This window comes from Dermacentor albipictus, chromosome 2 (genome assembly GCF_038994185.2).
Source record: "Dermacentor albipictus isolate Rhodes 1998 colony chromosome 2, USDA_Dalb.pri_finalv2, whole genome shotgun sequence".
Lineage (NCBI taxonomy): Eukaryota > Metazoa > Arthropoda > Arachnida > Ixodida > Ixodidae > Dermacentor > Dermacentor albipictus.
The window spans coordinates 195,699,658-195,712,891 of record NC_091822.1 but is presented as its reverse complement, the minus strand read 5'-3'; the positions used below and the strand labels follow the sequence as shown (position 1 = coordinate 195,712,891).

General features: G+C 46.9%; 1 protein-coding gene across 1 annotated transcript in view; it reads left to right on the top strand.

Annotated features, from left to right (window-relative positions):
* Upf1 (Upf1 RNA helicase) overlaps positions 1–9,671 on the top strand; it is a 37,477-nt gene extending 27,806 nt beyond the window's left edge. Inside the window, exons 8-12 of the mRNA XM_065427568.1 lie at positions 992–1,135; positions 2,972–3,493; positions 6,941–7,657; positions 8,669–8,921; positions 9,445–9,671. Of these exons, the coding sequence (XP_065283640.1) occupies positions 992–1,135; positions 2,972–3,493; positions 6,941–7,657; positions 8,669–8,887 (1,602 nt within the window). The 3' untranslated portion in view covers positions 8,888–8,921; positions 9,445–9,671. The remainder of the gene's footprint in view (positions 1–991; positions 1,136–2,971; positions 3,494–6,940; positions 7,658–8,668; positions 8,922–9,444) is intronic.
* The last annotated feature ends 3,563 nt before the right edge of the window (positions 9,672–13,234 follow it).

Genomic DNA, 13,234 nt, shown 5'->3' with positions numbered 1-13,234 from the left:
GCAAATTCTCTATTGCATGCAGTGCAATAGTATTTGGCTCACATGTTCACAGGAGCCAATCAACAAATCAATGCCATTCTCTTACTGTGGTCAAAAAGCTTTTCAGGGAACACCTGCCTTGTAATAAAGCCACCGTATAGCTGGTACAGCTCTTTTTTTTATTGAGAGAAAAAAACAAATGGCTGCTACATTGTATTATGTGCATAAAAAATATTCATACAATTCCATAATGAAGCTGTAATTGGTAACTTGTACTAATAGGACATTTTCTACAAAGTGTCCTTCACCAGGCTTGGGCGCAGTGAGCAAGCTTGGTGCATAGCTCATGCGCTGGCAATGGTCTGGAAGGTATTGCATATGCTGTAAAAGCAGCTAAAATTCGAACAGCAGCCCAAATGCTTTTACTTTTGAGTGGGCCTTGCTTGCTAGTAGAGCAACCGTGTCATACCAAAGGAGTGTCCACATACGTCTGCAATGTCATCGATCATGGCATGTTTCTTTGATAATTCATTCAATGCAGAACATGTTAAATCTACATCACAAAGGTGCCATGCAGCATTAAAGGAGGAGAAGAAAGGAGGTGGGGATCATGTACATGAAGCGTACATGATGTGGCCCTTCATCTACAGTATGGTAGAGGGCAGAGAATGACTGTTGCCTGTGGACATTAGTTAGGGCAAGAGAGTGTCTGTGTTGGGAGCTTGCCTTCTGTCTGCATATATTCAGGACATTTCAATTTCTCCCAGGTCCTCTATTAATGAAAGAATTTGAGATCATTGTGGTATAATTCTCCCTAGATGGTGGTTTACAATTTCCGGTATATATAACCAAGATATCCGATGCGGCCTGGTGAGGTAACTGTGGACCATGCTATGCATTCTTATATCAGCGCAGGATTACTACCAAAAAAATCAAATAAGTATTTTGCGTACAGCGTAGGGAAGGGCTACCAGTGTTTTAATTATTAAGCCTGAGAATGGTGGCCTTGCAGGCTGCCGATGTCATCTGCTGCACGTGTGTTGGGGCAGGAGACCCTCGGCTAGCGCGCTTCAAGTTCCACTCTATCCTCATCGACGAGAGCATGCAGGCCACTGAGCCAGAGTGCATGGTGCCCGTTGTACTTGGGGCCAAACAGGTGAGAATGCGTTTCACAGTGCCATGCAATGAAAATACTTGTCTTAGCTATGCAGAATGTATTAGAGGACATTAAAGAAGAAATTGCTTGCCTACATTAGTACAGTAAAATCTCGTTAAGTTACAGTTGGCCGGAGCTCGGCAAAATTATGTATTGAACGATAGCACTGCATAACCGAAATAGCATGAGATCGCCCACTTACCTGTCAAAAACGGAACTCTGAGTGCAATGAAAAAGCAAGTGTGCAGTATTTATTCATTTCACGTGACAAAGCCTGTTATAGTCCAATCTCTTTACTTTGAACATGTTTAATTCGAACATTCGGTTTATTCAAACTGACGACGTGGTCCCCTCAAAGTTATGTGTATTCCAATGGGCAAAGACGCCCGGTAATTCGAACGCACAAGCATTTGCGACGGTTAATTCGAACATACTGCATTGTGACAATGCTCTCAGCAGCACACCAAATCCCGAGGTGGTGCCTCCGACCAGCATTCCTCTGACCCTGCCATAGAAGAAGAGCTTAGGAGAAACTCCTCAACGTTGTGCGCGAAGAAAAAAAAAATACGTGGCGTAAATTTGTGTGCATGCATGTGTAGGCGCGCATCACCGATTACTTCTGTTAGTGACAGGTTAGCGACTTCTGCTAAGTGTTTCGGCACCGTTGTGTACACCATAGTCATTGAAATTTCTGACACAAGAAACCTTCGCCGTCCATTTTCCGGACTTGGTAATAGGAACCGAACCCACTATCTCGCGCAACTGAGGCGGGCACTCTACAAGTTTGCCATGACCGCAGTTCCGAAGCGGAAATAATCGAAGCCTCCACCACCGCCATTTTGATTACTGCGCTGCCTCGAGCCTCTTGCACGCAGATCCGCTGGCAGCCATAACCACCACCTTTGGCAACGCTAGGTCTAGCTACTGTGACGTTCACTACCAAGCTTTTTGCTGTCCAGTGCTGTGTTTTATTGCGATAGCAATTATGTGGACACTCCAGGCGCATTTCTGCTGTCGCCATCACCGTGAGGTTCTGTATGAGTGAAAGCGTGTGAGGCGAGCTGGTGAACGGCGGTTCAATCTCGCATGCGCGAGTGAGGAATGCGGCCCGGATGCGTGCCCTCTTCTGTGTTGTGCGTACTGTCACGTCCATTGGTGGTTATATTCTTTGCTGATGCTGCCACTTCTGGTGCTTATCCATATAGGCAATTAGGCATTGCCGGATTCACATATAAGTGTATATCATTGGTTGACCGGCCTCTCTACTAACCAAAAAGTCAGACGATCTTTTGCGACACAGTGTGCTGTTGTCTAGACAATCAGTTGAAATGACGGGGTTAACCTTTATGCGACGTGAAAAAAGAGTGATTGTGGTACTCACTAACCGATAGTCACATGACGTGCCACTATGGGGTCAGCTAATATATTTAGGCTCTATGGAAACTGAGTTGGGGATTCGTCACATCTGCATTTTAAGTAGGTACATTTAACAAGGTTTTACTGTATGTTTGTTCATGCAAAGTTAGCTGTTAGTTCATTGTCATGATGGGAAGATCTGAACATTGAGGATGACACAAAGGGTGAGTGCTCAATTGCTAGTTTTCTGTTAAAAGCATACGAATAAGCTGTAATCTTAATTCTTTTCTTCATACTTCAAGTAGCTGTATTTCATTGGACTGCCTTTCACTGGGAAAGTTGGATTCAAAAAGTTCAACGACTATAAACATCACAACCTTTCCTTGGATTCGTTCCGATTTGTTAATATTTTAGTGTAAAGGTTCCAAACGATATGTGCACACTCTATTTTAGGGCTGATTAGTGACTCTCGTGATGCAGCTGATCCTGGTAGGTGACCACTGCCAGCTGGGCCCTGTGGTGATGTGCAAGAAGGCAGCACGGGCTGGGCTGTCGCAGTCGCTCTTTGAGCGGCTTGTGGTACTCGGCATTCGGCCCTTGCGCCTGGAGGTGCAGTACCGCATGCACCCTCAGCTGGCCCAATTTCCATCAAACTTCTTCTACGAGGGCTCCCTGCAGAACGGCGTGTTTGCCGACGAGCGCCGCATGCGTGGTCTGGATTTCCCGTGGCCACAGCCAGAGCGGCCAATGCTCTTCTATGCCTGTCAGGGCCAAGAGGAGATGGCGGGCAGTGGCACCTCGTACCTGAACCGCACCGAGGCCGCACTCGTGGAGAAGATCTGCACACGCTTCCTGCGCAGCGGTGTCAAGCCTCAGCAGGTCGGCGTCATCACGCCTTATGAAGGTCAACGTGCCTACCTGGTGCAGCACATGCAGTTTCAGGGGGCTCTGCATGCCAAGCTGTACCAGGAAATTGAGGTGGCCAGCGTGGACGCCTTCCAGGTTGGTTATCACACGAGTGGAGCAACATAGACAGATCCTTGCCCATTTACTGACTTGCATTGTTGTACATGCATGTGGGTCAGTAAAATGGGAATTATGAACTAGTATGTGAAGGATGGACGCTCTTGTAAATAAAAAAACTTTTATTGCTATTTCTACTAGAGGTTTCAAAATTCGTGTACACCAAATTTGCCGCTTACGTTAAATGTATATCTACAAAGTAGGCAGTGAAAAATAAAGTGCTTATTTATACCTCTAAACAGCATCCCAAACGTTATGCATGCTGAAACAGTCAGAAATCTGCACTTGCTTTCGCGGGAGTTTCAGGTTCACAACTGTGGGGTTCGTCACGTGCAGCTGCTGCGCGAACACCGGGGGCAATAATTTAGCTTGCATGAAATCAATTAGCAACTTGATTGGGGTCTGTGTCAGAGACGTGCCATTGTCTATGTCGTCGTCACTGCTGTTGACACCTCTCTTGCACAATGCTGCCGTCTATTGCGACAATGACCACCCCGTAGGATATCTCTTCACTGCACGAGGCAGCTTTTTCTGCACTCCGAAATTCCTACATCTGAGCACCACCTGTTTCATCATCAGTAGTCAGTAAATTTTCTACTCCACTCGTACGCTACCTGGTGTGACAGTCAGGCATTATGACGCTTAGCTTTCATAATGTAATCAATTTCAATAGGTTTTACTTCTTCATTTGTAAGAAACGTGATAACAGAAAATTGTTCTTTGGTGCTGGTCTCAAGTGGGTCAGCCGTCTTTACACTAAGATTATTACTATGGTTGTTCAACTGTACTCATCTTCCACCTATTGAAACTTTACAGCAAGACAGCTTTCTAAACTTACAAGCTTCATGAAAGTGAAAGAGCGGCATACATTTTAAAGGAGCAGTCTTTACACTAAGATTATTACTATGGTTGTTCAACTGTACTCATCTGCCACCTATTGAAACTTTACAGCAAGACAGTTTTCTAAACTTACAAGCTTCATGAAAGTGAAAGATTGGCATACATTTTAAAGGAGCACAAAGCTGCAAAGGAAGTCCATAGGGATATCTCTAAAAGGAAGCTTCACAGACCTCAGACTGCAATGTGCTTGCTTTCTGGTTAGCTGAGATGTTAGAGCGACTGTCCAGTTGAGGCGTTGGTCTCCGAATTTTCCGTTCAAGAAAAAAACATTTCTTTGACTGCAAAGCTGCCTTTTTGAGAAACCCGTATATGTTTCCTCTTCCTACTGCTAGGTTGATGCCAATCTTTTCCTTACTAGAACTGTTTGCACTACTAGCACTAATGTCGCCAACTTACAGGTCAGTCACAATAAATTTCAATATTTTATTATATATTGATGGTTTTCATTTCATTGAATCACATACTTCGTTCTTATACAGTCTGTACTCATTACAGTGGAATCTCGTTGATACGATTCTCACGGGCACCGAAAATAAAAACGTATTATCCAAAAATCGTATTATCCAAAACGGACTCCAAAAGATCGCGAATAATACATACTTGGCACAGAACTTGCTTTTATTAAGGGGGGAGGCTACCCTGGAGACCGAACTTTCTTATTTTTTAAGATATCCAGATGAAACTTTCAGGATATGTTCACACCACCGAACTATAAGGAACTGCAAAGTTTCATGAAGATATGTTTATTAGTTCCAGAGTTATTGAGGTTTAACTAGGTGATTCATGTATATGCCTGAGGAAAAGCCTGGAGAAATGCCAGGACATCGTAGGAAGCTGAAATTCACTGTGATGATTCCTTGATAGATATCCCAGGGGGCTAAAGAGCCCTTTTCTTTAATTTCCCCTCCAAAAAATTTTAAGACAACTTTGAATTTGATGTAGCCAGTAATGACCACATTCATCAAAAATTAATTGCTTATTATAAATTAACTGCACCAACTTTCAAAAAAAGAAGCCTGTTACCCCCTGGCAAAGTCACTCAGGAACAGAATAAAAAAACGGCATACAAATCTGAAAAGCGGTTCTTGAGATATCGCCTTCCCTAGCACCACTACTAGCGAAAAAATACATTCCGAGAAAACAGGCCTTAAAGTTGAACACGTGTTTTTTTTTTTTTATTAGAAAGCTCCTGCGGAGCTTCTAATTAGCTCTTGCGGCTCCAGGCACACTCAGTGTGTCAGATTTTCGACTGGCGACAGCCGAAAGCACAGTTTCGCCGCTGAAAAGCGTCTACGCAGTCGGCACTCGCTGCGGAAGATAGGAAGTTCGATGCTCGTACAAGACGCATATCGCGCTCCCGTGCACCGAACATCTGCACTGTCTTGGGCTTTGCCGGCATCGCGTGCAGCGAAGAACTAGCGAAAAAAAGAGAAAGCTGAGCAAATAATCTAAAAGATAGCGCTAGGCGATGAACAGCTCGAAAGCAGGCGAGCAAGGGACGCGAGCGCGCCATCACAGGGAGGAGCCGCCGCCGCCCGGGCAGCAGCCAATGGCAGGCGCGCTTTAGCCCGCGGGATTTGAGCAGCCGCCGCCGCCGGCGCAGCAGCCAATGGTAGGCGCGCTTTACCCCGCGGGATTTGAACGCGCTGCTCCGGCCAATCAGCGCTCCGCATCACATCGCGGAAAAACGCCAATAGCGCCTCAACCGCGCCGACGATGCGGTGCGTTTGGTGTGCGAGCTTGCGAAAATTGCTCCCAGAGGCCGCCACACTGCTGCAGGCGCTGTGCAGAAGCACGGCCGGACTCTAGCCGAGCCGAGCCAGGCCAAACCTCGAGCATACAAAGCGCGCGTCGCCGCGTCTTTAGTCCGCCGTGCCTGTCGTTTCGCTCGATGTTAATTTCAGTAGCTCTGCCCACCCGCTTCAAAGGACTGGCTCTGATGTTATCATCATACAGAAGACGTTTCCGGGATCGTATTATCCAAACCGACGTGGAAATACGATCGTATTAGCCGTACAAAAATGCATTTACCTCTATAGGGCATCGGCCGGGAACGAAAAAAAAACGTATTATGCCGAAAAACGTATTTAGCCGAATCGTATCAACGAGATTTCACTGTATTAGCATCACAAAGGGCTGCCTTCGCGTCACCGCATGCGCCTTGAGTTTCTTATCTCAGCTGCACGCTGTTTCATGTGTTCATTGGCGAGGCAAAAAGCAGTTCATCTTCTGCTTCTATTTTAAAAGTGCATTGTGCCACTATAGTGCTAACTTCTTATAAAAACAGTTGGGCCGTTGAACATTCTGCATTTTCTTTATGGCTTCGAGCTGCAGCATCTGTATTCTTTTTCTTGAGTTCCTTGAGTCTTTTGGGACTCTAAAACAAAGCAGCTTTTGCAACATGGACCTGCCTTATAGATCCAACTATGCTTTCAAGCTTGCTTTGGTTGTTATCAGTGGTAGGAAGTTCAGGTTTAAGCTTTCCAGCTGCCTTCCAGTGTGCTCATTTTATCCTGGCACCTGCAGGGCCGAGAGAAGGACCTGATCGTGATGTCCTGTGTGCGGTCCAATGAGCACCAGGGCATTGGATTTCTCAACGACCCCCGTCGTCTGAATGTGGCACTGACACGAGCTCGCTATGGTCTTATTATTGTGGGGAATCCCAAGGTGCTGTCAAAGCAGCCTCTGTGGAACCACTTGCTGAGCTTCTACAAGGAGAATAGAGTGCTGGTCGAAGGTCCCCTAAATAACCTCAAGGAAAGTCTAATCCAGTTCAGTAAGCCACGCAAGCTGGTCAACACGGTGAACCCAGGTGGCCACTTCATGAGCACCACTGTGTTTGATGCTCGAGAGGCCATGGTGCCTGGTAGTGTGTATGACCGCTCATCCCAGCTGAATGGTGGGCCAGACTGGCGGAACACTGGCCGTGGAGCCTGGGCACCCCTCAAGGAGAACTTCCCTGAGACAGCTTTTGGCCGGCACCACGACCCACTGGCGTACATTGGCCCTGCAGAGCGGGCTGCAGCCAATCCTGGCCTTCCTGTGCCTGTGGGGCTGTTCATGAACATGGCACATGTTCCACCGCGCTTCTACAATCAGCACCAGCAAGCACTGCAGGCACGGCGAGGGGCTGCTGGCCCAGCAAAGGGCCCCCCACCCCGCCGCACAGCCCGCCAGCAGCAACAGCCTCCACCAGGACGGCGCGCACCACCAGGCTCGCAATTCAACAGTCAAGCTAGCCAGGTACGGGTGCTTCCTTGTTGCAATCCCCCCTTCTCCATCCTTCTGTTGTTGTGTCCACGGGATCCTAAAGCGAATAGCTTTCTTTGCCTCTTTCACCCATTTTCGTGGGGACTGGTGGCCGGATTTTCTCCACCAATGCAAAGGGCACGTGGTCCTGCAAAACCGTGCTGCAGCACACATTCATTGCCGAGCGCCGGCTATCTTATATTCTCCTGTAAGGGCTAAACATTTTTTCATTAATTTTTGACCGTATTTCATGAGGGCATGAGCAACTAGCAAACAAATTCGTATCTGCTTTGAAAAACTGACATGCTCACTGCCATGTGTGATGACCTTCATTTTACGCTTCTTACCCCATTCATGATAGCTGGCACGCCACTGTGAAGCTGGAGCAACTGAAATATAATTCATCACACCTCGCATTAAACTTAGTTTCGTTGCTACAGGGACTAGGACTTGCTGAAGAAAAGCAGGCAGTGGGACTTTTGTAATGCCGGCAATTTGTTCTTGCACCCATTACCAAGCAATTAATGCTGCCATTGCATTAGCGCAGAAAAATATTTCAGATGTCATTCTTTGGTGCCCTACCGGCTCTTGTGTCCATCCCCATACTCTGTGATGCCTGCATATACCGAGCATTTAGTTACATATTACACAGACAATGGAATTGTGCCCCTTTTGTGCCCCTTTTGTTTGCACTGTTCTCTTGCTCAACAGCACACCATTTGCAGTGCAAATGCCTTGTCTGTCGAGTACCTCTGTATGGGCAAGTAATTGTGACATAACGACAACAAAGAACGCTTATACACAGGACCAGTGCAGGTGCTCTATGTAAGTGATCTTTGTTGTCTTTTTGCACTGTTTAAACGTGCCATGTCAAACATCCTTTGAGGGTAAGCCGTTGATTCAGCTTTATTTGATTTTGGCATGTATAGCCTCTCTAGTTGTGTATTACATACTGGGGTGGTAAAAGGCCAGATTTGACGAGACTTGTGCCCATTGTGTGTTCAGGGAGTACTGTCCCAGCCGGGTGGCAGTGGGCCACTGTCGCAGCCTGGAGTGGGCGCCCTGTCGCAGCTGTCACAAGAGAGCTGCTTCCTGGGGGAGGAGCTTCGCTCGCAGGCCGAGGGCATGCTCTCCCAGGACTCATCTTACCAGGGGGACAGGCACTGTTTTGGACAGCCTCCCTCTTCCTCCACAGCCCACTTCGCAGCACAGCAGCCCTACTGAGGAGCCAGGCAGCGGCAGCAGCAGCATCAGGCAGGTGAGGAGGCGTCCACTTGCTCCAGAGCTTCATATGCACATCGGAATGGCAAATCTGGTTTGCTGATTGTGCAATGCCATTAGTAGTGACCGTCATTGTGTAAACAAGTGACATGTTGCTGCAGTTTCCATGATTTTGATGCTGGTTATGTGTGTTCCTGCACAATTGTAGTAACCCTCATAGACTGACACTGTTGTCGTGGTAACATGGAACTATGCTTCTGTCTTTATTGCAAATCTTCCATTACCCCTCAGTGATTGGTCAAAATTATGACAAATCACGGAGTGCTAATGGCGAATTTGGAATAAAAACTGGATTAGTTTTACGTTATTGTGACCTAGATTTTCTGTAATCTTCTTGGATAACTGTTCATGATACACCACTGCAGCCAGAGCTGTGGTTAGGCCCTGCACATATTGAACCTTGTGCAGGGCCTATAGGACCTATAGCTTTTAACAGCAGCCTCAAAAGGATGCTGCATGGGCTGCCAGAATTGATGGTGGTGGTATGTGTAATGTTGCAGGTGGACTGAGGCAACAAGGCCATGGGGGCCCCCTGGACAGGGGGACCGTGGGGCAGGGGCCAGCCCCGGGCATCGCGCGCCGGCGCACCACCCAAAGTCCGGGACCTGAAGAAGGAGGCCGGGCCACGCCCCCCCTCTTCCTCCTCTCCATCACCGCCGGAGGCAGCACCACAACTGCGCAGGCTGCGAATAAACAAGGCACTGTGTGTGCGCGGCGCGGGCAGACATTTCCAGTCTCTTGTTTGACTGTTTGGGAAGCTGCTCAGGCAGTGTGACAAAATGTAGAGAGGCCATTCACTGTCTCTCTCTCTCTCTCTTTGTGTGTGTGTGTGCCCTAGTTCCAGCAGTGCAGCGCCCACAGGAATGTTACCATGAAGTCCAGTACATGTATAACTTTGAGGTGCATGCTGGGAGAGAGAAATGTATAATGGCACAGTAGTGCACAGATTCACTGTCCGGCTGAGCTGCAGTATTGTGTTTCACATTGCCAGGCCTATTTAGAAGTGCAGTGTGCTTGCACCACACTGCTGCGATTCCAGAAGCAGGCAATGGGCTCCATCCAGCCCCATATACCAATAACAGCTTGAGCCATTAAGAGGAAGCTTTAGCTCTGCTGCTCCTATTTAAAGACATGGAAAAGAAACAATTTTTCTCAACCACTGCAATGAATTTGATTGTTTGTTGCATATATAAAAAAAAGTTAAAATCTGTTGACTGTTGGAAGTACATTCTTTACTTATGCCATCAATTTTAAAGTAAATATTGCTGAAAATTGCAAAATTTAGAGAAACGAAGCTATCAAGGTTACAACACTAGCTCAGCAATGAAGAATATCACAATTTGAAAACATTTAATAATATGTCTAAGAGAGACAAAATTTAATCAGTTATATATCCCTGTTAAATATCTTCCTCATTTGTAAATAAGACTTGCAAAACTCTTGTAAGCATTGTAACAAATCCACATAAGCTGTAATTTAGGAAATAAAATTTGTCCCCTTTTGATGCTTAAACCTAATGGATGCAGTTCACAGAACTGCAATAAGTTTTGGTGCAGCATTACAGATCTGTAAATTTGCGTACTAAATTTGGCAATTTTTGTAAATGCATTCAGGTCCTAAATTGAAATTGCGCTTTCTACAGTCACTAAAATTTAACTTTCCTCTCGAGTGCAACAAATTTCCTAAAAGTTGATCTACAGTTTATCTCTCAAAAGCATTTCTACCTTTTGCATGTATATATTTTAATAGGCAGCATTGGAGTTGGGCAGCAGATAAAGCTTCCTCTCCTGAGGGACTCCCAGTGCGTTGTTTGCATTGCCTTTGAAGTGCCTCTGATTATGCCTTTGAGAGCACTTCTGGTGAGTGCCATTGAGAACAAGTCAAGGAGCACCTGTGAAACCACTGGACTGAACTGGAGCACACAAAGACTCTTCTTTGCCCGTAACTGTGCATTGATTAAAGTGGAATTTTTCAAAAGCAGTCTCTTAAGATGTTTCAGTGTAAGCCCCAGCCATTGCTGTCTCGGTGGCTTTTTGTACCACTTTTGGGATAATTGCGTAGTACATTGAGCACAATCTTGTACAGGTGAACAGCCCAAAATCTGAGAAAGATGAAGAGAGGAACAAAAATTTGGAGGGCGCTCAAGCTTCGCCTTTTAGAGTGGAGCACGATAGCATTCAAAGGTCCCCGACTGCTCACACTTGGCAACTGGAACGTATGTTATTGCAATGCTTACCAGAAAATGCTCGCAGCGAACACTGTGCACGAAGACAGGCTTTCTGGTAGAAACTCGGCTTCTTGCGTGGGCCGCGATGCAGCGTAGGCAAGCGCCATCTGAAAGTGTTTCAAGGAAACGGGCACGCCGCTTGGCGTCCGAGATATGTGCCGGCACGCGCAAATGGCGGAAGCCATGTCCGGTCTATGTATGGTAGAAACGCTGGAAAAGGTGTTTCTTTGAGTTTTCGCTTAACAGAATGATGTTTTCTCATATAGTAAAATTACAATCCCACGCTATCTGTAGGTTGTGTGCAAGTCGTACTTTACGATTTTTCTACGTATTTTAGCTTGAGAAATTTATTAGTTCAGTGGCTTCCTTGCGCCATGTGGTGGGCCTGGGTATCAATGGTTCGAAAATCTTGCCAAAACAGCGTCCAACGCCAACGCTGGATTTTCTGCGACACAGGGCTCTTAACGCTATCGCGTTAAAAAAGATGCATAGAGCCCCTCATTGCTACACTGTATTACTGACACTTATGCTATCTTCGGCTGGTCGTTTCTGAGCGCTCTGGAGCGCTCTCGCGAGCGGCGTTGTCTTCGGCTGGTTGAAAGAGGGTGCACGCCCTGCGTTCGGCTGGTTCTTCTCGATTGCTCTCCTCCGTCTTGGAGCGCTCTGAGGCGCTCCTAGCCCTGTCGTCGGAGCAGTCATCGAGATTGAAACGTCATCGCAGCGCCACGTCACTGCTGTTGGCGACGGCCCACCGTAACCTTGGCAACCTAGGCCACTGCATGCTGGCGTCTCGACGAACGCTCGTCCCGCCGGCACGTCTGCTGGTTTTTCTGGCAGTGCCGGGAGCTTTAGACAGGCGAATCATTGGATGTTGGCAGTAGTCGCGTGGTTTTGCATCGGCAATTTCATCCTCCGAGAGCGAGTCGCACGTTCGGCTTGCGCGCTTGTCCCCTACCTTTGGGCTCGGGAAACGACCGATCTACCCGACTCTGCTTCGGGGCATACAGGCGACCAGTCAAAGATACCATCAGTGTTCTCCCCGGAATGTCCTGTTGTGTCCCTCTCAGCAATGCAGAATTTTGATTACCCTATTGCGATGTCGAATACCACAATTAGATCTGTACTTGAGTAGGTGTGGGTTTGTATCATCAAACCTTTTTGCGTCATGTGGGAATACAGAATTGCTGTACCATTTCCTGCTCAATTGTTCAAGATATAATTCTTTAAGTCTGGCACCTTCGTCGAAAATTGGCATGACCACTTTAAAAAGAAAATTATCCTTATTTAAATATAGGTAGTACTGTACAGAAGGTTAACAGGAAGCAAGTAGTTATGTTCCCATTGTGAACCATGGTCAATCTTCCCCTTTTGAGTATGTGCCGTAAGTTGAAGGCGACAAGATACAGTGCTTTGTCTCTGCTGCGCAGTTCCCCTGTATGATGCTTAACCAATAAGCCCAATTGGAAACGCTGCTCAAAGGTTTATTGGCATACCTTTAAAGCGGGCCACGCTGCTCAGCCCATTCCCTTTTAACGCCAGATAGTTGCCACAAGAAGGGAGGGAGGCAGCGACCGCATTGGTATGATCAGATATTTTCGCTACCGATATCACTAGCATTTGTGCATAGGAATAGCAACTTTACTGACCTCTTGCTCATCTGTATTAGCCCCGAGATCCTTTAATGGCGCCTTCTCGCGTGACGTAAGGGGGGGTGGAAAAGGGAGTGACTTCCCTGCTGCGCTGTGCGTGTGCTCGCTACGAGCATTTAAAATGTGAGTCGGCAGGTTCATAGAACAGTGTATAAGGATTGTTTTAGGAACTGTTCCCTGCGAAATCCAGCGGCGGCGCAGTTGTCACCACCCTTAAGGTGGCTTGCTCCTGGCGTCATCTGCTAGTCAATGTGTACACTTGCGTGGAGGGCAGTGGTTTTTCATCATTGCAGTTCTGTTGTTGTGGCGCGCTTATAATGATTTGTTGGCCCTTTTTTGACGAACTGCAGCATTTGACCTTCAGCTACCATGTTTGCTCTGTAATACTGTGTTGGGCTGTGTAGCGCGTACTGC